A 23,054-nucleotide genomic window follows, 5' to 3' on the forward strand; every position below is an offset into this window, starting at 1 on the left:
TATTTCCCACTGCCTCGCTACCCCTCGCCACTTTTCCTGTGGATGACAGTTTCTTGGGCTCTCCGGCATCTGAGACGTTCTTTTGCCCGGCCTTCAGCCTCCCCCAAATCGGAATTTCCGCCTCCCAGAAACCACCCATCTAGACTCTTTGTGCTCATGTGCGTCTTTCGGTTTTGGCTTTGTTGCCTCGAAGCTTATCATTTATTGCTGCTGATTGCTTTGGCTGTCCATCCAGCCAGCCATCCAGCCATCCAGCCACCCAACCCTCGAGCCACCCCCTTGCGCCCACCGAAGGACACCCTCTCTTCGGATTTTGCATATGCATATGCGTGGCAAACGAAATGAAACGAATGCAGGAAAAAAAGTGCCAATAAAGAAATTTAATTTAATTTCCAACTTTGAGATATATGGAAAACCCAACTTCGAACCCCCTTTGTGAATGGAAATCGAAACGCATTTGTCAGCATTTCGCATTTAAACTTTTCGCCTTAAAGAGCTATTTTCAAATATTTTGCGGCAGATCCAGTGCTGCCAACAAATTTAAAAAACGAGATAAATGGGCCAAGCCAAAATGGAAAAAATGGATGAGACATTTAAGAAATAGACAAGAGACAGGAATGTTTTTTATTTTAAATATAATATAAATAATATCAGTTCACAATAAATATCAGTTCACAGCCGTAAAGCACACAGCTAGAAATATTTGCTTTCCATTCCCATAATTTTCCGACTAATTTCAATAAATAAGATGGTTTAACCAGTTATGACAATTGAATTTTTGCTAGAAATTGGGAAAATGAAAAATTTTTTAAATTTGAACGGGAAATTAACAAAACAATTGCTCAAAAAAGGTCAGATTTGTCCGGAAAAAAGACAGAATGGCAGCACTAGGCTTATTAAATGGCTGAATGGAGGCGAAATTCGGATACTGAATAAGGTTCAACATTTACATATGTTTATAATTTCGCACATGGAAAGGTTCTGGATGATGCGGATGAAAACGGTTTTGTTATGATATGGAAGTGGGGGCACCAAAAAAGGACATCTGTTAACTGCCAGGTTAATGAATGCACACAGAATCATAAAAAGCTAATTATTTGTTGAAACGAAATATATCTTAATATAACTATTGTATTTTATTAGTTTAAATTAACCAAAAATACTCTGAATCGTAATCCATTATTAATCCAGTTTATTAATTAAGAAATCAAACCATATTTGGCTCTCTCAAGGTCAACTGTATGTTTTTATATACTTTATTATTAATATATGTATTTTATTAATACACACAATTTATTTAATATACTCTGTGCAAGCAGTGAGATGTTGTGTAAAAGCCGTAGCCATCGTTTCGTTGTTTTAATTGCACGAAAAGAATTTTCTCTTCGGTCAGATCAAATGATCCCTTCAATATTTTCACCTACACAAGTCGACTCTGGGTGGCATGTCAGTCGAATATCTGGGGCATGTAGGGTCTCCCACTCAACTGGCTCATTCCCAGTTCCATTTTGAAAGGCAACGGAGCCCAGGAATTCCAGTTTTAAGTCGCGTTGAGTTTCGCGTATATTTTTCCAGTTGCCGTTTGATTGGTGAGTGAAAAGTTTCAGTTTCCCCCTCCCGCTTTCCCCGCAGTGCCCCACAAGCCGCGGTTAACCCTCCGAAGCCCCCTTTTTTTTTCTTTTCGTTGCGGGCACAGAAATTGTTTGCGATTTTTATCATTTTAAATGGACGAACAACAAGGATGGCAGTGGGCGACGAAAAAAAAAAGAGGCGGCAGAGCAAAAAAAAAAATGAAAAAATGTGCGGCGCAGTCAAGTGGCGGGCATTTAATGCCCATTTTGTAGCCGTTGTTGTTGCGATCACAAAGGCGGATTTGCATTATAATTTATTGCACTGCCTGCATACGCTTTGTCCTTGTTTTTCCACCCGTCCCCCAGTCCACCCACCCCATTTTTCCATTTTCTCCCCCTCACTTTTTGCTTTGGCTAATTTCGATGGCAGGACGGTGATAAGAGAAACATTTCTTTAAATGAGTTTTCCCCCATCCCCAAGATCGCTGAGGAGTTTTCCCCGAGGATAACTTCCAAGCAAAAGGCGTTGAAAATCCTTTGCTTAATCCTTGGCGCCAGCAAACATTTATAAATTATTAATTTCTTTTCTGCCAGTCTCATATCCCCCGGTTTTTTTGTATGTACAGGTGAGGGATTCGACTTGGGGTGCTGGATTAGTGGCAGTTTATTCATATGTGGCCCAACAACAGCGGCCAACAACAAAGAGCAGACACGAAACGGCGGCAGCTTAAACTGTCTCATATTTTTATTAGTCCAAAGCCGCGTTGTACCAACAACCCTACCAAACCACCCCCCATCCATTTCCCCCACCCTTTTCCCCCACCCAAAAGGCAACTGCGACACGTAGCTTATTAGCAGCGAAAGCGAAAACTTTCATCAGACCCCATAAGCTGGTTTTAGGAAAACGTTCCAAGTCCATAAAGTAGAGTTTTCAATAGCCAGAAATCCAGGCGGTAGAGCGGCTTACAAAAAAAAAAAAAAACAAAACGCAGGCCAAAATACTCTTTACAGTCATTAGCCCCTTTGACAGTATACAAAAAACAAATTGGGGGCTTCCAAAAATTCATATCCAAACGATTTGTCTGCTGAAAGAAGAAACCATTTATTTCGTATTTCCAATTTCAATAAACATGAAAAGTTTCTATGCAGAGAGATTCTTAACTAAAATCTAGACTCAATTGATAGAAATAGCGAGTAAAAACAAATCTCCAAAAACTAGAGACAAAAATTATGCTTTTTAAAACAGATATTGTTACACAAGAATTAAAATAGCATTGGGCATTTAAACACAAAGCACATAGATTTAATTTATGTATATATGTATTGTCTCGTATTATGTTTTGATTTGAAATCCCGAAAAATAATGCACTAATTACTGTGGACGACCAACGTGAACTTTTGAGTGACAACTGGTCGATATGAGCGTATCAATTTCGAAGTTATTTCAATTATTATTTTTGGAGTCAACGTGCAATCGAATACCCACCTGTATTTCCATCACCAACACCGCTGCTCAATTTGTGTGGAGAAATCGGCGGCTGAATTGTTTTACGAGCTGGTAACGGAAAATGGCTTAATTATTTAGTAACCCGATGCTTAAAAGCTTAACAAGCGAAGGCCATGCTAATGACGGTCGACAAGTGGGCGTGGTAGGTAGCCTAGCGACTGGGAGGTCCTGCCTCCGTCATAATTTGCCCAAAAATGTTGATGCCGCCATTAAATCAGAGTCACTGAGCTCGACCCCTCCACCCCAATCCCCCCCCCCCAATTCCTGTCGTTCTGGTGACCACAGAGCCTTTCAACTGGATACACCCGCTGGCCCACCAAAGTGTCAATAAACGAGGCCAAGGAGGAGAATCTAGGGACAGGAGCCAGCTGGTGTCCTTAGCCCGGGCAAACAATAAAATATTCAAAGTTTATAATGTAAATTAACCCAAAGTTGCCTGATGTCCTGTCGCCGTCGCCTGGCCTCATGAATACACAATACACATGTCCCCCCTCCTCCCCCCTTTGGCCCCCATAAGTTCTAATATTTCTCGGGTCCTTCTTGGGTCCTCGGCCTGCCAAGGATTTGTCCAGCTCCTCGTCCTTCTCGGTTTCGTTCTGCAGGCTGTTTAACTAATCAAATTTTATTGGGCCACTGAGTGCTGGGCGGTCGAAGGCGAAGGGCGTGGCAGCTCCTGAAATTTTCACCAGGAAAATGGTCAATGCGAAACTATATTTTAATGAGATCAATGTGAATAAGGGCTTTTCACTTTAGACACAGCATTGTCTTTAATATCACAAGTTGCCAGAAACAACTTTTACCAAGTTTATATGCTTCGCATAATATAATTAATTTCCCAACTTTAAAAATATTATTTGAAGCTGAGATAAAACCCTTGAGCACGTATATAAATCCGCAACCTCTTCGAAGGCTGAAGAGATTTCACCCCAGTGACCTCGCTTCCCGGGTCATCCAGTAATCCAAAAAAAAATTTTGTAAATTTTGTAAATAATTGTAAATAATTGTATTTAGTTTAAATAGTATAATATATACTATATATGTATATATGTCCTCATACGTCCGGTTATGTTCAAATGGCATTGAACGATTCCGGCGCAAATAAATAATTTAAAAAAAAAAAAAAAAAAAAAACAACGTATATAAATAGTAATAGTAACACCATAAAGTGCAACATACTTTCAGGGTTTTCTGTTGGGCCCATGAATATTTCAGATCCCCATACTTCTTCCAATTAATTCATATCTCTAATTACTGTGTCGGATATTAAGTGACGAATGCCCAATTTGATATATGGCTATATACGGCTATAAGGAACAGGCCAATGAGTCTTGTAAATTGACCTTTGATCGCAACAAGCTTCCTCCATCCCCCATCCCCCCTCCCAACATCAGGCCTTACTGATGGGTTCCCCTGCTTAACTAGCCGCTTATTCATCAAAGCTCCGAAAGCCGAAAACTGAAAGCAGGGGAATGATGAATGCCCCCAGCAAATCGGATGAGATGCGAGCAAGTGGAAGAGCCATCTCAGTGGAGGAGGAGGTGGAGATGGAGGAGGAGATGGTGGTTGTAGTGGGGAAGTGGAGGTGGAGGTGGAGACGCCAGTGGTCACATGCCAGAGCCCGCTCAAGTGTTGTTGGGACATAAACATCTCCAGGCCCACATGAAATGTCATCTTTCATTAGATTAACGATTGTTCCACTGGCGGGCTGTTCTGGCTGATGGGCGTTGGGTGTTGGGTGTTGGCTGATGGGTGAACGGGGGGCAGGGGGCAGGGCGGCGTCCAGTGGCAAAGCTCTCTGCCCGAAATCAAATCTTCAACAATCTGTTCAGCCAAATGCCTTTGCACACAGACACTGACACACACACACACACACACACAAGAAGATGGGCGGGGAATCCCCGGCATATGGCTCCCCGCAAAAAAGTGTCAAATGCGTGGGGTACATGGGCAAGGGGAGGGAGGGAGGGTTAGGGGGTGGAGGGGGCAGAACGAGCCTATGGCGCCAGGAACAAAACCAGGACTCGGGATCCAGGACGACTGTCAACTTGAGCCTGACAAAGTATTTGCGGCTTGCCAGTCATTTTTTGTGTTTGTGGGGGAGGAGCAGGGATTGTGTGTGTGCACTGATAAAAATTCGAGTTCCTTTTTTAACTAATTCCTTTTATTGGTCTAGCAGTTAAACACAATATACTAAAGTTTCCTAAAAATTAAAATAAATCAATATCTAAGGAGTAAGCCATGTGGTGCTATACAAACATCTGAATTTGTTATATTTACGAAGTACAATTTTTTTCCCATGTATTTTTGTTGACTGACCAGCAGGGAAAGGGGGGCGGGGAAAATGATTTTGGAAGTGGGTAGAGTTGAAGAGTCAGCAGGAATAAAAGCAAATGAGGCTTGAACCAAATGCAAATTAATATGTGGTGCTGCAGGGCGGGATTTCCCCTAACTGTTCGCAAAAACTGAACTCGTCTCATTTCTAGGCGCCACCCAAATTGGGAAAACCATGTCCCAGGAAACGGAGGAAAACCCAGTTACCCCAATGGATGCCACGCCCCAGGAAAAGGAGGGAAATCCACTTCCCGCACCGGATGAAATGGTCTGGGAAAAGGAGAAGAAGGAGAACACAGTGGTTCCAATGGAGGTTGAGTTGCCAGAAGCGAAGGATAATCCGGTTGCCCCAATGGAAGCCATGTCCGAGGAAACGGTGGTCAATCCTGGACAAACCCCCATGGATTCCATGGCCCAGGAAAACGAAGAGAACGTTCAAAATGGAGTGGATACGGGCACCACCGAAACTACCAATGCCACCGAAACCATCGAAGATGTGCCCACTTCGGTGGTGATGGTGGAGCAGCCGAACACGATCATCGAGCTGGTGGATCTGTATGTGCCGCCCGTGCACTCGGTGGCTCCCAGTCAGGTGATCTTCGTGAACAGCGAGGCAGTGCGTCCGCAGCACCAGATCATGTTCATCCCGTCGCACATGCAGCAGATCCCGCAGCAGGCAATCCTGTGGGGCAGCAATCCCACCCTGCTCTACACCGAGCCCACCCAGCCGTCGTCCTCGGATGAGTCCGCCCCCAGCAAGGGCACCCGGGGGCGGAGGCGTGGCCGGAGGGCCACCACGCCCAGGCCAAGGGCCACGAAGCGCGGTCGTCGGGCGGAGACGCCACCTCCGCTGCCGCCGCCACCGAACTTCCTGGAGCACTGCATCAATCCGCTGGAGAACGAGATATACCCCAAGGTCATTGTGCAGCCGGCCCATCAGCCGTGGGTGCTGCCCAGGGATCTGCTCCAGGATGCGCCGCCCAAAGTGGAGCCCAAACAGGAGGCGGTCCCGATCCCCGTCAGCGGATCGGTGGTCACGGCCACCACCCAGTCGGCGCCGGTGATCAGCCAGGCCCAGGTGCGCCAGAACCTGCAGCTCTTCGGCCCCAATGTGGCCATCATGCAGCTGAACACCCCGGGATCGCTGCGGTTCCAGGCCGTGCTCCGCGAGGCCAATGGCAACCAGCGGCAGATGTTCTTCACCGCCCAGCAGCTGGTCTCGTTCGGGGCCACCTATATGGCGCAGATGGCCTCCTCGGCCCCGAAGTCCTGCCCCGCCCCCAGGTCGCAATTCTTGCCAGGATCTGGGGCCAGCCAGCAGGTGCAGCAGCTCAATCAGCGTCCGGTCTTCAAGACTCCAGCCTCGCTCTTCAAGATACCCACGGTTAGACCGCCACGGGCTCCCATTGTTTCGCGCGCTCCTCCCGTGTCGTCCTTTGTGGCGCCTCCTCCTCCTCCTCCTGCCACACCCACCGCCACTACCGTCGATATTGCCCCAGCTGGTGGCAGCCTTGCGAAGGAGGTGCCCCCTGCAGTTCCGCCGCCTGCAGTTCCACCCCCTGCAGTTCCACCCCCTGCAATGCCACCCCCCGTCGTTCCGCCACCCATGACCCCACCCATGACCACCGGGTTCGCACTGCCCTCGATCCTCAAGCACAAGTCGCAGATGAAGCTGCTCAACACGCTGCAGAACCAGAGGGCCAAGGCCAAAAGGGCGGCTGAGGCGGCGGAGGCGGAAAGGAATCTCCAGGCACTCAAGTTGGCCCAGGACAAAAATAAAGACAAAGATGAGAAGAAGGAGATTACTTAGCCTAGGAATAATATTTATTTTTACGAGTATATATTTCAAATGAATAATGTAACTTATAATATATTTTTAAAATAAAAAAAAATCACAATGAATGTGATTGATGGAATAATTGAAGTTGATTGTTTCATTAACTGAAAATACGGTGGAAAATATAATTAAAACTTCAACTTATTAGTAATTAGTTTGTTAAATTCAAATAAATCAATTTGAGAAATTAGCTTGAGTAGAAAAGTGAGAATACTTAGGCCAGGCATTAAATATATTTTTACGAGTACATATTTCAATTAAATAATGTAAATTATAATAAATATTTAAAATAAAAAAAGCACAATGAATGTGATTGATTGGATAATTAAAGTTGATTGTTTCATTAATTGAAAATACAGTGGAAAATATAATTAAAATTCCAACTTTTTAGTAATTAGTTTGGGAAATTCAAGTAAACAAATTTGAGAGATTAGCCGGCTGTGCTGATCAAGAATATATATACTATACTTTACTGCGTTGCAATCTTTTGACTGCAATTGTAATAACAATATTATTTTGCCATTTTCAAAATTTTTCCGTTAAGCTCAACATACCGTGTTAAATATAGCTAACGATAATTTGAGATGTCCATGTGCATACATGTGCAATAAAAATAGCAATGCTAATTACCTTTGATAAGCCCACCAAATAAAATGGTTTGTTTTCGTGGTCTAGTGTAATCTTTTTGACACTAATTGCCGACCGAGGTCAATACTTCATTATTAACTCCGATAATTGCGACTCGTTTGAAGACCATATAAAACCGAATGAAAACAGGAAAAACACAAGCATACACACATTAAATAAAGATACACTGCTAATTTAAATAAAAGAGCTTAAATATTTTATTTTGCTTACGTATTAGGAACTTCTTAGCTTACTCGTACAAATGTATTAAAAAACAAGAGAGAACGCTATAGTCGGGTGCCCCGACTATCAGATACCCGTTACTCAGGTAAAGGGAGTGCGAGGGAGATGGAGAGAGAAACTTTGATCACGCATAATTTTTTAACGAATGGTCCGATTTGAAAAATTTCTTCTACATTTCGATAGGTATTGATAAACACAATAAAACTGCATTTTTACTTTTTCGAAATATTTAAATTTTTAAAATTGTATATAAGCGATTGTGGGCGTAAAGGGGGCGTGGCACCTTTTTGAAACAAACTTGCGCTGCGTAGGAACTCCTAGAATCTGCATGCAAAATGTCAATCTTCTAGCTTTTATAGTTTCCAAGATCTCAGCGTTCATACGGACAGACAGACGGACAGACAGACGGACAGACGGACAGACGGACAGACAGACGGACAGACGGACATGGCTAGATCGACTCGGCTAGTGACCCTGATCAAGAATATATATACTTTATAGGGTCGGAAACGCTTCCTTCTAGCTGTTACATACTTTTGCACGAATACAATATACCCTTTTACTCTACGAGTAACGGGTATAAAAAGGGAGAAAAAAAAACTGTTACAAAAAAGTTTATAAAATAAAGTTAATTGCACAAACATAACAGTTGTTCTTCTAGGCACGGGGGGAGGGAATGAGGGGGGTTTGCGGGAGTGGCTTTAGGGCCTACATTAACTACTTCCCGCTTGCGGTGAACTTGTTAATTAACGACAAGCCGGAGTAGCTGGCTGGCCAATAAATATCCACAGTGGCCTCCCTTCCGCCGAGTACAAAGCACTGGTTCCTGTTGCAGGAACTGGTTAATCGGCTGACATCCGGGATCCACCGCCCAGGATCCCAGCATCCCTGGCTCCCTGGCTCCCTGGATCCTCACTCCTTCGGAGCAAAGGCCTTGGCCTTGGGCATGGCCACCGGCAGCGAGCGGTCCACGTAGGCGAAGTTGTCCACCACGCTGGAGGACAGTATGCCGCCCATTACGAGCAGGGCTCCGGCGATGCCAACTTTCGACCACATGCTGTTTTCACTCGGGAAGTGGGGGAAATCGAAGAAGCGGGAAAGCGGAGAAGCGGGAAAGCGCTGAATCAGGGGACTACGGAAAAGCGGATGCGAAGCGAACGCGGACAGAGCTGTTTGCAGAATGCGCGGGACGCACGCCCTGCATGGGGCCTTTTATACACACTATGGAGTAGCACTCCCAGAATCAGAATCAGAATCGAAGGCAGCGCCAGAACCCGCGGGAAGCTTTCCCCTCGGACGTGGCCGATGTGCCGCCGGTCACGTCGGCCAGTCCCAGTCGCCTCCAGGTTCCACGGAACGCAGAAAAGCTCCCAGAACATGCCGCCAGCCGATGCACTTGCTCCGCCGCCGCCACTCTCCCCATTATCGACTCATTAGATAACCGCGATTCGCACTTCTATGGCGAAAAGCTCAAGCATTCATATGTGCGAACAGCAACACTGCGAGAAAATCTAACAACAAACTAATAAATGTCGAGAAATATAAAATTTCATAGTAGGTCCGCTGTAAAGCTTACTAGAAAGTTTCTAGTAGAAACCACATATTTTGTATAAATTAAATAGGTGAGGGAATCTTTAACGGTTATACTTAAAACATTAATCAGTTCTTAAAATATGATTCTTACATTTTTTTCAATTAAACAAAAAAATTGTACTTTAAATTATGTGATTTGTACACGTCTTGGGTATTTTAATGTAAGCTCTGAAAAAACTATAAATGACAATAGTTTTAGGGTATATTCATATATTTGTTGAGCTTTCTAGCTCAAATTGGGGATTTTCAAAAACCCATAGGCGTTAACAAATAAAACACTAAAACACCAAAATCATATGATAATACAAGATTCAAAGTTAAGACTTAAACGGTTATATTTAAAATATTTAAAATAAAATACTCCACATATACTTCGGAAAATTAATCTAATCTAAGATGTTAAAATATACTTCTTAGAATTTCCGAAATTTAAAAAAAAATGTACCTTAAATTATATGATAATACAAGATTCAAAGTTGGTTACACGAAGGTTTTTCTCCATGTGTGTACGTATAAACACATGTCTACGCAAATCTTAAATTTTTGCAATGTTTTTGTTTGTTTATTCGCGGACTGGGTTTATTGGCAGTGTTTATCAAGAACGCCTAATCTGGGAACGGGGTGCCTCACTATCTAAACAATTTGCGCCTAAACACGAATGCGAATGTGGGCAAACATTTGATCGCCACACTCGACCGATTTCCCTTTCATGTTTGTTTTTAAATTTACACTATCTGTGGAAGCCACCTGGTTTTTTTTTTGCAAAACTGCTGGCAGTTACAAATGCAGTAATAATTAGGGAATCTTATTTCCGACTAACAAAAAACGCAAATGAACAAAGCGTTGGCAATTAACTGCGAAAATCGTAGTGCCGGCAAAGCTCTTTCGGAAGATTTACAATCAACACTTCTTTATATGGGTAGACTTTCCTCAATAAAATCGAAGTGCATCAGCACAAAATAGAAACAGTGAAGGGTGAGGTCATTTTCAGGTATGAGGTATTAAAGTCATTCAAAAAACTTAAGTGACTAATCAAAAAGGCTCATTCAAGATAAGTCTACCAGCAGTGATGTGTTTTTAATCTTCAGAAAGCTCTTTATGTAACCAAAACTGCATGACTCTATTGATATCTAACTTCACATGTGATGAATTATTTAAGAAATATTTCATTAAATTTGTGGTTAGTTTGTCACATTCATGTTTTAATTTATCAAAAAAACAAGAAAGGAAAGCTAACTTCGGGCGGAGCCGAAGTTGATATACCCTTGCAGAATACTCTGTAAATTATATTCTCCAAAATTATTCATATGATGCATTCTTAATACTCATAAAAAATCCGAACTTCCTAACTTTAACAACAACAAAGTTATGGCATTTCCAATCGTTCAGTTATATGGCAGCTATAGGATATAGTCGGCCGATCCTTATGAAATTTGATAGGTCGGATTGATTGGCCAAAAATAAAATCCATAGAAAATCCCAACTTCCTAACTTTACAAACACCAAAGTTATGGCATTTCCGATCAATCAGTTATATGGCAGCTATAGGATATAGTCGGCCGATCCGTATGAAATTTGGTAGGTCGGATTGATTGGCCAAAAATAAAATCCATAGAAAATCCCAACTTCCTAACTTAACAAACACCAAAGTTATGGCATTTCCGATCAATCAGTTATATGGCAGCTATAGGATATAGTCGGCCGATCCTTATGAAGATTGGTGGGTCGGATTGATTGGCCAAATATAAAACCCATAGAAAATCCCAACTTTCTAACTTTACAAACACCAAAGTTATGGCATTTCCGATCAATCAGTTATATGGCAGCTATAGGATATAGTCGGCCGATCCCTATGAAATTTGGTAGGTCGGATTGATTGGCCAAATATAAAACCCATAGAAAATCCCAACTTTCGAACTTTACAAACACCAAAGTTATGGCATTTCCGATCAATCAGTTATATGGCAGCTATAGGATATAGTCGGCCGATCCTTATGAAATTTGGTAGGTCGGATTGATTGGCCAAATATAAAACCCATAGAAAATCCCAACTTCCTAACTTTACAAACACGAAAGTTATGGCATTTCCGATCAATCAGTTATATGGCAGCTATAGGATATAGTCGGCCGATCCCGGCCGGTCCGACTTATATACTGCGTGCAAAGGAAAGAAGGGTGTGTGCAAAGTTTCAATCCGATAGCTTTAAAACTGAGAGACTAGTTTGCGTAGAAACAGACAGACGGACAGACGGACAGACGGACAGACGGACAGACAGACGGACAGACGGACAGACGGACAGACGGACAGACGGACATGGCTATATCAACTCAGGAGGTGATCCTGATCAAGAATATATATACTTTATAGGGTCGGAGATGTCTCCTTCACTGCGTTGCACACTTTTGACCAAAATTATAATACCCTCTGCAAGGGTATAATAAAGTATGATTCAAATTTATAATGTAGTTGAATCTGGAACAATTCTTTCTAAAATATTTATATCAACAAAACATTGTTTTTAGCTAAGCTGAGCAGATTATTGAGCTGATAACATGATACATGAGTTATCACAGCTATTCACAATAATTCCCTTGACGGAATGTGCTAATTTTTCGCTCTCGTTTTTGGCCATCTTCAAACGAAATGTCTGCAATATTTTTGCATGGTGAGGGGATTGGGGAGACAGCCACGTTTTTAATCGCTCCAGCAACAACAACTAATAAACTATGTTTAAATATAGCCCCGCAGATAACAGCAACAAATTGCCAGAGGAAACTCTTCACTTCTCCGCCATTTACGCGCAAAATTAATCGAAGGCCATAAAGCAGCGTAAACAAACCCACACAGATCGGGGGTATATATATATATATAAATATACGAACAGTGGGAGAAAAGGGGGACATAGTGGGTGGCAAATGGGGATGGGGCAGCTGACATCGTCGCATGCAGATAAACAGACATTAATAATAGAAATATTTGGCCCTACAAGCACACAACTTGCAGCCACCCATACAGCCACCACCCACAACCACCCACTGCCTCCCACTGCCACCCACTGCCACCCACTGCCACCCACTGCCACCCACTGCCACCCACTGCCTCCCACTGCCACCCACTACCACCCACAACCAAACAGATTGCCAGCATTAGTATTCCAGCAGCTCTTTGGACCAACTACCTCTGCACTGCATAAAATTTAATGCAATCATTATGCTGTTTTGTTTTTACCAAATCAATATTTAAAATGGGATTTTATGCATTATTTTAATCTTTTTTCTTGGGGAAACACATATTATTCTATGAATTTTGGAATAACAATGAATTCAAATTTTAAATTTCGTTCGACGTATAATTTGTTGGGGTATAATTTGAGGGCACTCCACTAATACTAGCTGGGGCACATATGCTTTGTGGCAGTATCTGTTGAGAGGGCTCCACCGTTGCTCCTGGCAACTCCAACTATATTTCCAAAGGGCGCTTAGTTGTTGGCGAAAAAGGCGAAACGTAGCATTTTCCCAGCAAAATTAAGTTAACATCAGTTGTTTGCTAATCGCTTGCTTTAAAGCACTTTTGCAACTAGTGAAGGCACAACTCTTCATCATTTCAACAGAGCCTTTTTCATTTAGAAGTGGCATATTTCAAAATGATTGTGGTTAAATTCTCCAAAAACATCTGTTTTTATCTTGATTTGAAATATGGCTTCGATTTTTCTACATTTTGCAGAAAACGGCAAAAAAAACTGAGTTCCTAAGCTTATAACTTTTCGTACAGACCTCCGATTTCAAAGTGGCATACTTCTAAATGATCGTGGTTTAATTCTCTAAAAAACTGTGTTTTCAGTTTAGTTTTTATTTTTGGGTCGATTTTTCATCATTTTCAATGATGACCCTTTCCACCCCTTTCCAAATTTTGGAAAAATGGCTTTCCAGAAAAGTGCAAAAAAACTGAACTGCAAAGCTCATAACTTTTCGTACAGACTTCCGATTCCAAAGTGGCATTCTTCTAAATGATCGTTTAATTCTGTAAAAAAACTGTGTTTTCAGTTTAGTTTTTATTTTTGGGTCGATTTTTCGTCATTTTCAATGATGAAATCCCTTTCCAAATTTTCGAAAAATGGCTTTGCAGAAAACGGCAAAAAACTGAACTTCTAAGCTCTTAACTTTTCGTACAGACATCCGATTTCGGAAAAATCAATATTACAGATTCAAAAGGTAGAATCGAAAAATTGATCAGAAAATCGATCTAGTCTCATTGTGCAAAGGTATTTAAAGGTTATATAAGTTTTCTTGCTTTCTTGTTTGCTTAAAGTTTGAGTAGATAAGATTGCGATAAGGTAGACAAGGCCGCTGGTTATTTTATATGTATTTTTTAAGGCTGTCAAAGAATCAGCTTTAAAAGCTGCACTTAGTTTTATTTAATCATCCTCTGTAATTCAGGGACTGGTTTTTATTTCCTAAGCTTATATCACCTTTTTTTCTTCTCTTTTCTGCAAGTTTACTTTTTGGACCCTAAAGTTTAACTTTTTGAAGCGTAATAACTTCGTTAAAGTGGGGTTATCAGTCGCTTTAACTTCCCAACATTGTGTGGGACCCCTTAAGCCACCAGTTCCCTCGTCGAATGATTGGCGACAAGTCTGTTGGCAGCAGCGAACTAAATCGACTTCCGGTTGTGCCAATTTTTGGTCTAAGCCAAGACATTCGCGCTGCTTAACCGAGACCGAAACCTAAACCACTGCAGTACCACCCACCCCCACCCCCTTTATTTCCACCGTTTTCCACCGCTTTCCACCTTTTTCCACCCACTAACGCTGAGTATTTGCCTGGCGCGCTTCGTTTGTTCGCTTGCATTTCCTTCCGGCTGGCCCTCATATGCCGACATTCAGCGGAAAAGTCTTGGGAAAATGGTGGGAAAGCGGCGTGTGGGGTGTTGATGAAACCTCAAGTAAACAGGCAGCAGGCTAAACCATAGCCTAACCCAACAACATGCTATATAGCCATCCACCCCCCACCCCGCCCCTAGCCACTCATCCAACACCATTTTCTTTTCCACAAATTGAATTCTCGCGCGCGCATTTTCATTTGCCACAGTCGTCTGTGTGTTTGTGTGTATTTGTTTGTTAATTTTCGCACAGGAAAATTGCATCAGCTGAGGGGTTTCCAGGGTTTTTTTTTTTAAACACCACCCCCCTCCCGTTTTTTTTTTTTGCCGACCGCAAGAGGAGAAATGCGCGGCAACTTTCCACGTGTGGCGAAAGAGACTGCAGCGGGGTGTGGAGGGGCGGGGGGGGCCTGGTTGCGAGGAAATTGCTGGAAAACCCAGCAGATCGATAGACAATCAACTAATGATTGCGTGCGAAAAGTTGCCAGGTCTCTGTGCCGTTTCTAGTTGTTAATGCCTTAAATAATGCTAAGCCAAAAGATGGATGTTTATTTTGATAATTGACGTTCCTTGAAAGACTTCCAATCCGATCTGGCTAATTTTAAAAACCCACATTCAATCCTCTCCTATCTCGGATCCCAACAGATCAATGACTTTGGCATTGGCCTCGGTCAGTAAGCGGATTGTCATTTTTCCAATGATAATCCACTTCTTATCTGCAAAACCCACGGGCTGGTAAATCGTTGTACTTTCGCTGGGTTTTGCATTTTAATTTATGAACAAATTTTGCGTGTCTAATGCACTGCGACCTGCTGCACTTTGTCGCCGGCTGTGTGTGTGTGTGTGTGTGTGTGTGTTTGTGTGTGTGCACAATTAAATTTTCAATGTAATTTCACGCACAAATGCCTCCAATCGCCGGGCGTATAATGTTGCAATGTTCCCCCTTTCGGAACGCATTTTCTATAAGGTCTTAATGTACTCCTGTCCCCCTCATCGTCCCTCACTTTCCTGGCCCATTTTAATGACTTATACTACAGCTCAGGTCAAAATAATAACAATAATTAATTATAAAAAAGTTTCTTAGGTATCAAATGGAATAATAATTAAGTAATTGCGAAAGAGTTTGGTAAATTCAATTTTTTTAAAGGATGTTATCCAAAATGTGTAACTTATAAAGCTAGATTTTAAACTGATAAACTTGTGAAAGTTTTTAACATTTTCTAAATAAATCCGTACTATATTTGGTACGGTTGTTAAACATTTATTGATCTACAATTTGAAAAAGTTGGAAATGTTGAATTGACTTCTTGTGTTTTTTACACAGAATCGTGCCCCCACAAGCGATTGAGATGATAATAGTAAGCTGTTATGTCTTCGATTTTCTCTGCTATTATTTTGACTGCCATAGTATATCCCATGAAGCGGCATAATCATCATAATCGCGTTGACACAACAAGCGAATGGCTGGGAGTACGAAAGAGACGGCAAAAAGGGTCGAAAGAGACGGCAGACAGCAAAAACGCATCGGGTGCAAAAGCACTTTTATAGCCACCACCCACCCCCCTCCCACCACTTTTTTTTTGTCGCTTCTGCCGTTGCGCGATTAGCGATTGCTTATCAATTAACACAGTTGGCCAGCTATCAAAGTGGAAGCCTGAAAAGCGCCGTCGATAAGGCGAAATAAGTCGACCGAACTTTGCCAAGCGGCTTAAGGCGTGGAAAACCCATTGTGTGGGGAGGGGGGGGGGGTGTGGGGTTGAGGTTCTGGGTTCCAACCCATATGGGGTGTCACCTTCACGGCGCAGTAATCATGGCTTAATGGTCGGCTATAACGATACGGATATGTGTATTGATAACGATGCGGCCACTTGGGTGGAATAAGCCGAAGGTAAAATAAAGTGTTATATTGTGCTGATTGGACCTTGAAGTGAAATAATCTCAATTAAAACACAGACAATCGATGGAGTACATAAAGGCATCAACATGTAAGTTAATTATTCCGAATTTATAAAAATTTATTTTGATATAACTATATAAACTATTACAGGCATATTTCTATGAACATTAAAGTATTCTTAAGATTTGTATATTTGTATTTTAGTAATATATTAATTTAATATACTTTTTTGGATTTTGAGACTCATTGTTTGCTTCTTACAATAAAAGTAAATGTGATTTAATATTGTAAATTAGAGATCTTTTTCCAGTATTTTTCAAACCTCGAGGTGTTTAAATATCCGATTGTTATATATCCGGTTGCGTTGGCGGAGAACAAAAGGCGACGGCCTTTGTATTATTTTAAAGCCTCCCCTTTGCACTCCGCCCATGGAACACCATCCCCTTTTTGCTGTGCTATGAAGTGGGCCCGTTGTAATGTGCGTTAATAAATTTGATTTTAGATTCTCTCTCGAGCCATCAACTTTAAAGTGTCGCCCAGCCCCCTTCCCCTTTTTCTTTCCCTTTCCCTTTTCCTCTCCATAACCCCCTTTCCCGAAAAACGCCATCCGCCACTCCAGGCTCTCGTTTTTATCAGTTTAATGGGCGGGTCGTAATGCAATTTGTACCCCCCCTTCGGAAGCCTCTGTCTCGGCTGCTGTGTAAAGCAATTTTGATAAATTTATGTGGAATACGCTTTCATGATAAGCTAATTAAATTCAATCGCTGTAACCAACTTGGCCAAAAACCGAAATGCCACTCCACATTTTCCATTTACCGCTTCCGCCCACTCCCCCTCTCCCCCCGACCACCCTTTACCCCTCCGGCCCACTGATTTTGGTTTGGTTAAAGCTCAGCGATTGTTTCCATATCGTTGGGTAAACTATAGTGGGAAAATTAGCAACAAGCGAATGACTTTTGGCTGGAGAGAAAATCAACGGGGATGGCAGGAATTGCGAAAAGGTTAAGATGCAAAATGAACAATGTTCAAGAGAGCGATTACCTCTCAACTGATGGATTTGGATAAGCTAAAGTATATTAACAAATCACCTATCCTTAAACAAATGCATACAATTTTAAACTAATTTGGATGTTTGTATTTCTATTTTGTATTAAAAGAGACACCCTCACAAAGACTAGTTCATTTACCCTACCCTCAATCTGATCATAATACATTTTTATACCCGTTACTCGTAGAGTAAAAGGGTATATTGTATTCGTGCAAAAGTATGTAACAGCTAGAAGGAAGCGTTTCCGACCCTATAAAGTATATATATTCTTGATCAGGATCACTAGCCGAGTCGATCTAGCCATGTCCGTCTGTCCGTCTGTCCGTCTGTCCGTCTGTCTGTCCGTCTGTCTGTCCGTATGAACGCTGAGATCTCGGAAACTATAAAAGCTAGAAGATTGGCATTTTGCATGTAGATTTTAGGAGTTCCTACGCAGCGCAAGTTTGTTTCAAAAAGGTGCCACGCCCCCTTTAACGCCCACAATCGCTTATATACGATTTTAAAAATTTAAATATTTCGGAAAAGTAAAAATGCAGTTTTATTGTGTTTATCAATACCTATCGAAATGTAGAAGAAATTTTTCAAATCGGATTATTCGTTAAAAAGTTATGCGTGATCAAAGTTTCTATCTCCATCTCCCTCGCACTCCCTTTACCTGAGTAACGGGTATCTGATAGTCGGGGCACCCGACTATAGCGTTCTCTCTTGTTTTAATTAAAAATCCCCTTTAAAAGTCTTATATTGACAACTTCCTTTGTATTCCCCACTATCTGATGGTAATAAAAAATTATTTTACGCCATTTAAAATCAGTTTAAAGCACTTCCAATTAGCGCCCGCTAACTAAACCAAACCAGAGTCCCTGTCACGATGGGTAATGGAATGCAACATGATTCCGCAGATACTATCTGAGTGCAGTCCACACACGGACCAGCTGGAAAATCCGTTGACGATTTGGACAAACATTGTGTAAATTTTGTGGAAAAACATGCGCCATTAACATAATTATAATTAGGCCCGACAAGCGAATTAAATTCAATTTTCATTATTTTTAATGAAGAATGGGCATGGAAAAAAGTCCGTTGGTTTGGTAGTGGAAAAAACACGACCGCAGCAACATATTTATCGCATTTCGCCTGCTCCGTGTCTTGTTGCATATGTTTGGGCGTTCATGCGTGTGCCCGATTTGCATATTAAACGCCGAACAGCAGTATAACGATGATAAATCGAACCTAATGGCAGTCGGGGACAGGCGGCTAAAATTCTAGCATATCTCACAGTGTAGTCGAAATAATGGTTTAATTACATTTGTATATATGGTACTTTTCGGTATTAATTGAATTTGGCTTTCTCAACATGTAACCCTAAAACCTGTTCAAAACTTTTCCCTACAAGTTCACTTGCTCGGAATTCATTTTCGTTTTTCTCCATCCACAAATCAGTAAGCGATTTGTTTGCAACCCAAAGTGTCGTCTATGGCAAATATGCTGATCATCCCATCAATATTTGCCGGCACTTCATCAGTAGATAAAGGTGATGCAAGCAAGGCCAAAAATCTAGTTGCACAGACTAAAGTACACCGTGTGGTAAGTTTAAAGCCCAGTAAAAATATTTGCAGTCATTACAGAATGTGATTCGTGTGGCGAGAAAAAATCATAAAGATAAATATGTTTTATGCTAACGAGTACAATGCCAGAAAGAGTGGCAAACAGCGGCTAGAAAGTTGCCAAATGAGTTTTGGGAAGTATTTATCATCTGTCCCATGCGAAATCCAGCTTTCTGCATTTCGGAGGCGATGTTTGGCGCTTAATTAAGCAGATGTGCATACGCAATAGTAAGTGGCCGGGCTTTGGATTCGGATTTGATTGTGGTTTCTTTCTCTTTGACCCACGCGAGATTTGCATAATTCGGTCATCTGAAGTGTCTTGCCAATTTGGTGCACGAAAGTGAGTCTAGTGCGAAAAAAGAGAATAGCGAATCGCAAATTGCAAAAACCGGTCGGTCGGTGGCAAAATCAAATCGCGATGGAACACCTGTTGAAGTGTTTTCCGTCCAGGTCAACCAGCTGTTTGAAGATAGTTTGTAATAGGGTTGCCAAGACGGCGTCTTTCTCTCTTTATTTAATTTTTTCCCATGAAAAATATAGAAAAAAGAAAGCACACAATTATTAATTCTTTTTAAGGCCAATTTCTCGAAGTCAAGTTCAAAATGCTGGTTAAATTACTGTTTTAGGAAACGATTTGTTAGAATATTGGACGTTCTAACAATTACCATAATATTAAAAAGTCAATTAGACCTCATGTTAACTCTTTCTGACTTCAACTGAAACCTTAACATGACATTGAGAAATCGGCCATCTACAGGCTTGCAGCTTTTCACGGATTAAATAGTTTTGTTACTAAAATATTTAAAATGTAGGCACCTCTGATCACCACTCTAGTGTTGAGAATTTCAGGGCACCATAACCTTTGGACCTACTTGATTAATTGCCTAAACTGATTAAGACTCTTGGAAAAATCGGTGCATTAGTAATGCCGCTTGGGTCAGCGAATGTCACGTTTGAACTGGGATTTCGAAGATGGGGGCGAGCATTTCTCTTCGCAGTGACCCACATTTTCAACGTATAAATAGTAGCCTCAGGGCAGAGCATTGTCATCAGTTTCCGAGCTCAGCTCCCCAATCCCACTTCGTTAATCGCTAAGTGCCAGTTCAACCCAAGCGTAGCCGACAACAAAATGAAGGTATGTATGTCCAGTTCCCAATGGTTCTGGAGCATTCGATCCGATATCAGTAGATCAGAATTTGCATATTAATATTTATGTCCTACTAGGTTTTCGTCTGCCTGATTGCCTGTTTCACCCTGGCCCAAGCCGGATTCATTGGAGGTGGTGGTAGCAGTGGTTGGTCCTCCGGCGGAGGTGGTGGTGGCTGGTCCTCTGGCGGCGGTGGTGGTGGCTGGTCCTCCGGCGGTGCCCCGCCCACCATCGTCAAGGTCATCAGCGAGGAGGCTGGCCACGGCGGTGGCGGATGGTCCGGCGGATATTCGGGCGGTCATGGCCACGCTGCCGAGGAGCTGAAGATCATCAAGGTGATCAGCGAGGGCGGCCACTCCCATTCCCATGGCCATGATCATGGTCATAGCCACGGCCACGGCTCCGAGGTGAAGATCATCAAGGTCATCCAGGAGGAGGATCACGGCCATGGCCATGGTCACGGATACGAGTACTCCAGCGGAGGCCATGGCCACGATCACCACACCGAGGACGTCAAGATCATCAAGCTGATCAGCTCGGGAATCGCCGATGGCGGCAACTCCGGCGGATGGTCCTCCGGTGGCTGGTCATCGGGTGCTCCCAGTGGAGGATGGTCGTCCGGCGGTGGCTGGTCTTCCGGCGGTTCCGGCTGGAACTAAGCCCATTCCAGTAGATCCCAGCAGATCCCCAGGCAATCCAGTGCGTCGATGTCAACTCTTTTGTTCCTGTTGTTCGAGTTGTGCGGCGATATTGGACTTTTTGATGTTACGAAGTTAGGTTTAAGATAGTGCACGCGTTTTGTGTGTGCGCTTAGAAACCCATTATTTTTTTTTGTTAATTGTTTACAAAATATATAGAGAAAAAACTACAAATACCATCTGATTCTTTGTCTTTCGATTGGGAAGCCAGAAAAAATGATTATTCATGTTCGGGGGTTTTTCAGAGCATCTTTGTTTGGCCGTTTCGCTTTCCACTTAACCCATTTGCGACACTTTTTTTTTGGGAAGCACTCGAATGGTTGCAATTACATAAGATATTAAAAACCAGTTTGTCATATCATTTCTAACGTAACACCAACAATTCAAGTGGTATATTATATCACATAAGGCTACAAAATTACTTTGCCTTTTTTTGATACAAACAATCATCGTATAAGTAGTTTCAAATCGAATGACAAATTGTTACCAAAAATATGGTTAATTTGCATTTACTTCAATATTGAAGCCTTACGTAATTTTATGATTCCGAACACTCTCTATTGGAACTACATTCTGTGAAATGAAATCATTTGTTGGCTGAAGACAACTAAGCCTCAGTTCGGAATGGGTTAAGCTCAAGGTCAAATCGTGCTTAGCAGCATCGTAAAGGGAATGGAACCATTACCGTCTGGTAATTATGTCCATTCTGACCCTGCTGTGAGATAAGTAATTCCCCCGACCAAAATATATGTATAATTGCGGATGCGTTTCGTCTTGTATTGAATTTCCATCATTATTGTATTTGATGGTGCCGTAACTAGTTTTTTAGTCCCAAGCCAAAACGGATTTAAATCATTTGTTTTTTTCGTGTTTTGTTTTTATCTACAAATTCGTGGACTTCGATTTTTTGTGAGCATCAGCATACATATTTTATAACTTAATTAATGGATACTCAGATGATAGGGTGTCTAATTAAGATTACAGATATATTTAATAGCATGCATATTTACCAGCACTACCGATTCGATTTGTATTCGATTTCCCTGCACATATGTATGAATATATTTTTTAAATGCCAGACACAGCGGACTCTAATGATTACTAAGCTGTTACATAAATGCATTAATTGGCGTCGAATATTATTTTATACTATAAGACAAGACCTACTGCGTTTTTTTAAGAGGTAATTCCGCAGTTATAAGACTGTTATTTAGGCCATATTAAACATAACAGACTTCATTTAATAATCACTTATTGTACGGCAATAACTCAAAGTTGAAAAAAAAGAAATGTTCATCAAAAATAAATGTGTTAACTGAAATATATTATCTGTAATTGTTTTTGGCGAATGTATTAAATGTTTTTTTTAATGTTTTCCATTATATGCTGCCTTCCCGAAAATTAAATATGAAATACTAAATCAAACATATATACCCTAGGGAAAAATGCTTATAGGGAAAATGACTAGTTAAAAACATTAATCATATTCAAAAAAGCACATATAAAAAGTCGTAAGCAGCTATCATTTTAGTTAAATAAATTTGATGGAATATTTTTAAATGGTGTGTGGCTTGATCGGGTTTTTTGAATGATGTAACACTTGGCAGATCCATTATTCGATGTGGGCTTTAAATACATACACATTCCCTTTCAAAACGTTCTTTAGATACTCCGATCACAGATTCGGTAATTTCGAGTTTCGTGATGCCGATGGCCAATCCACTCGAACATGAAATCGCCGACGATCAGCGGGAAATGGATAATGTATGGCTCATCTATCAGATCGAGAAGTGAAGGTTGGCTGCAGCCGAATCGAGTTGGTGGGACCGGCAATTAATAAGCATTCTGTTTGACCCAAGAGTTAATGGTGCCCCGATCGCGTTGGCCGAATCAATCGAGATCGAAAATGTGCCGGGTACAGAGATGTCTGAACTATGTGCCACCTTAATATCACCTTTAATTAAGGAATAAAGCTAAGCCCTACTAAGAAAAGTCTTAAGTTGCAATTAAATGAAGAGCCCCATTAAACCCCTTTTTATTTGTATTAGCAGTGCTTTTAATCAGTGCTTTTA

The 23,054-nt window shown here is 41.7% G+C and overlaps 3 protein-coding genes across 3 annotated transcripts; 2 read left to right on the plus strand and 1 right to left on the minus strand.

Moving 5' to 3' along the window:
* Positions 1-1,483: 1,483 nt before the first annotated feature.
* LOC108042948 (SH3 domain-containing protein C23A1.17) lies at positions 1,484-7,255 on the plus strand. Its single transcript, XM_017121460.1, has 2 exons — positions 1,484-1,589; positions 5,562-7,255. The coding sequence occupies exon 2, from the start codon at positions 5,585-5,587 to the stop codon at positions 7,217-7,219; it is 1,635 nt and encodes a 544-aa protein (XP_016976949.1). The 5' UTR covers positions 1,484-1,589; positions 5,562-5,584; the 3' UTR covers positions 7,220-7,255.
* Positions 7,256-8,649: 1,394 nt separating this feature from the next.
* LOC108042949 lies at positions 8,650-9,301 on the minus strand. Its single transcript, XM_017121461.2, has one exon. The coding sequence runs from the start codon at positions 9,170-9,172 to the stop codon at positions 9,029-9,031; it is 144 nt and encodes a 47-aa protein (XP_016976950.1). The 5' UTR covers positions 9,173-9,301; the 3' UTR covers positions 8,650-9,028.
* A 10,861-nt stretch (positions 9,302-20,162) lies between these two features.
* On the plus strand, positions 20,163-21,158 carry LOC108042953 (uncharacterized transmembrane protein DDB_G0289901). The gene is made up of 2 exons (XM_017121464.2): positions 20,163-20,272; positions 20,362-21,158. Exons 1-2 carry the CDS (start codon positions 20,267-20,269, stop codon positions 20,941-20,943), a joined length of 588 nt encoding a protein of 195 aa, XP_016976953.1. The 5' UTR covers positions 20,163-20,266; the 3' UTR covers positions 20,944-21,158.
* Positions 21,159-23,054: the final 1,896 nt, after the last annotated feature.

Source organism: Drosophila rhopaloa, unplaced genomic scaffold (assembly GCF_018152115.1).
Source record: "Drosophila rhopaloa isolate 14029-0021.01 unplaced genomic scaffold, ASM1815211v1 contig_3, whole genome shotgun sequence".
NCBI lineage: Eukaryota > Metazoa > Arthropoda > Insecta > Diptera > Drosophilidae > Drosophila > Drosophila rhopaloa.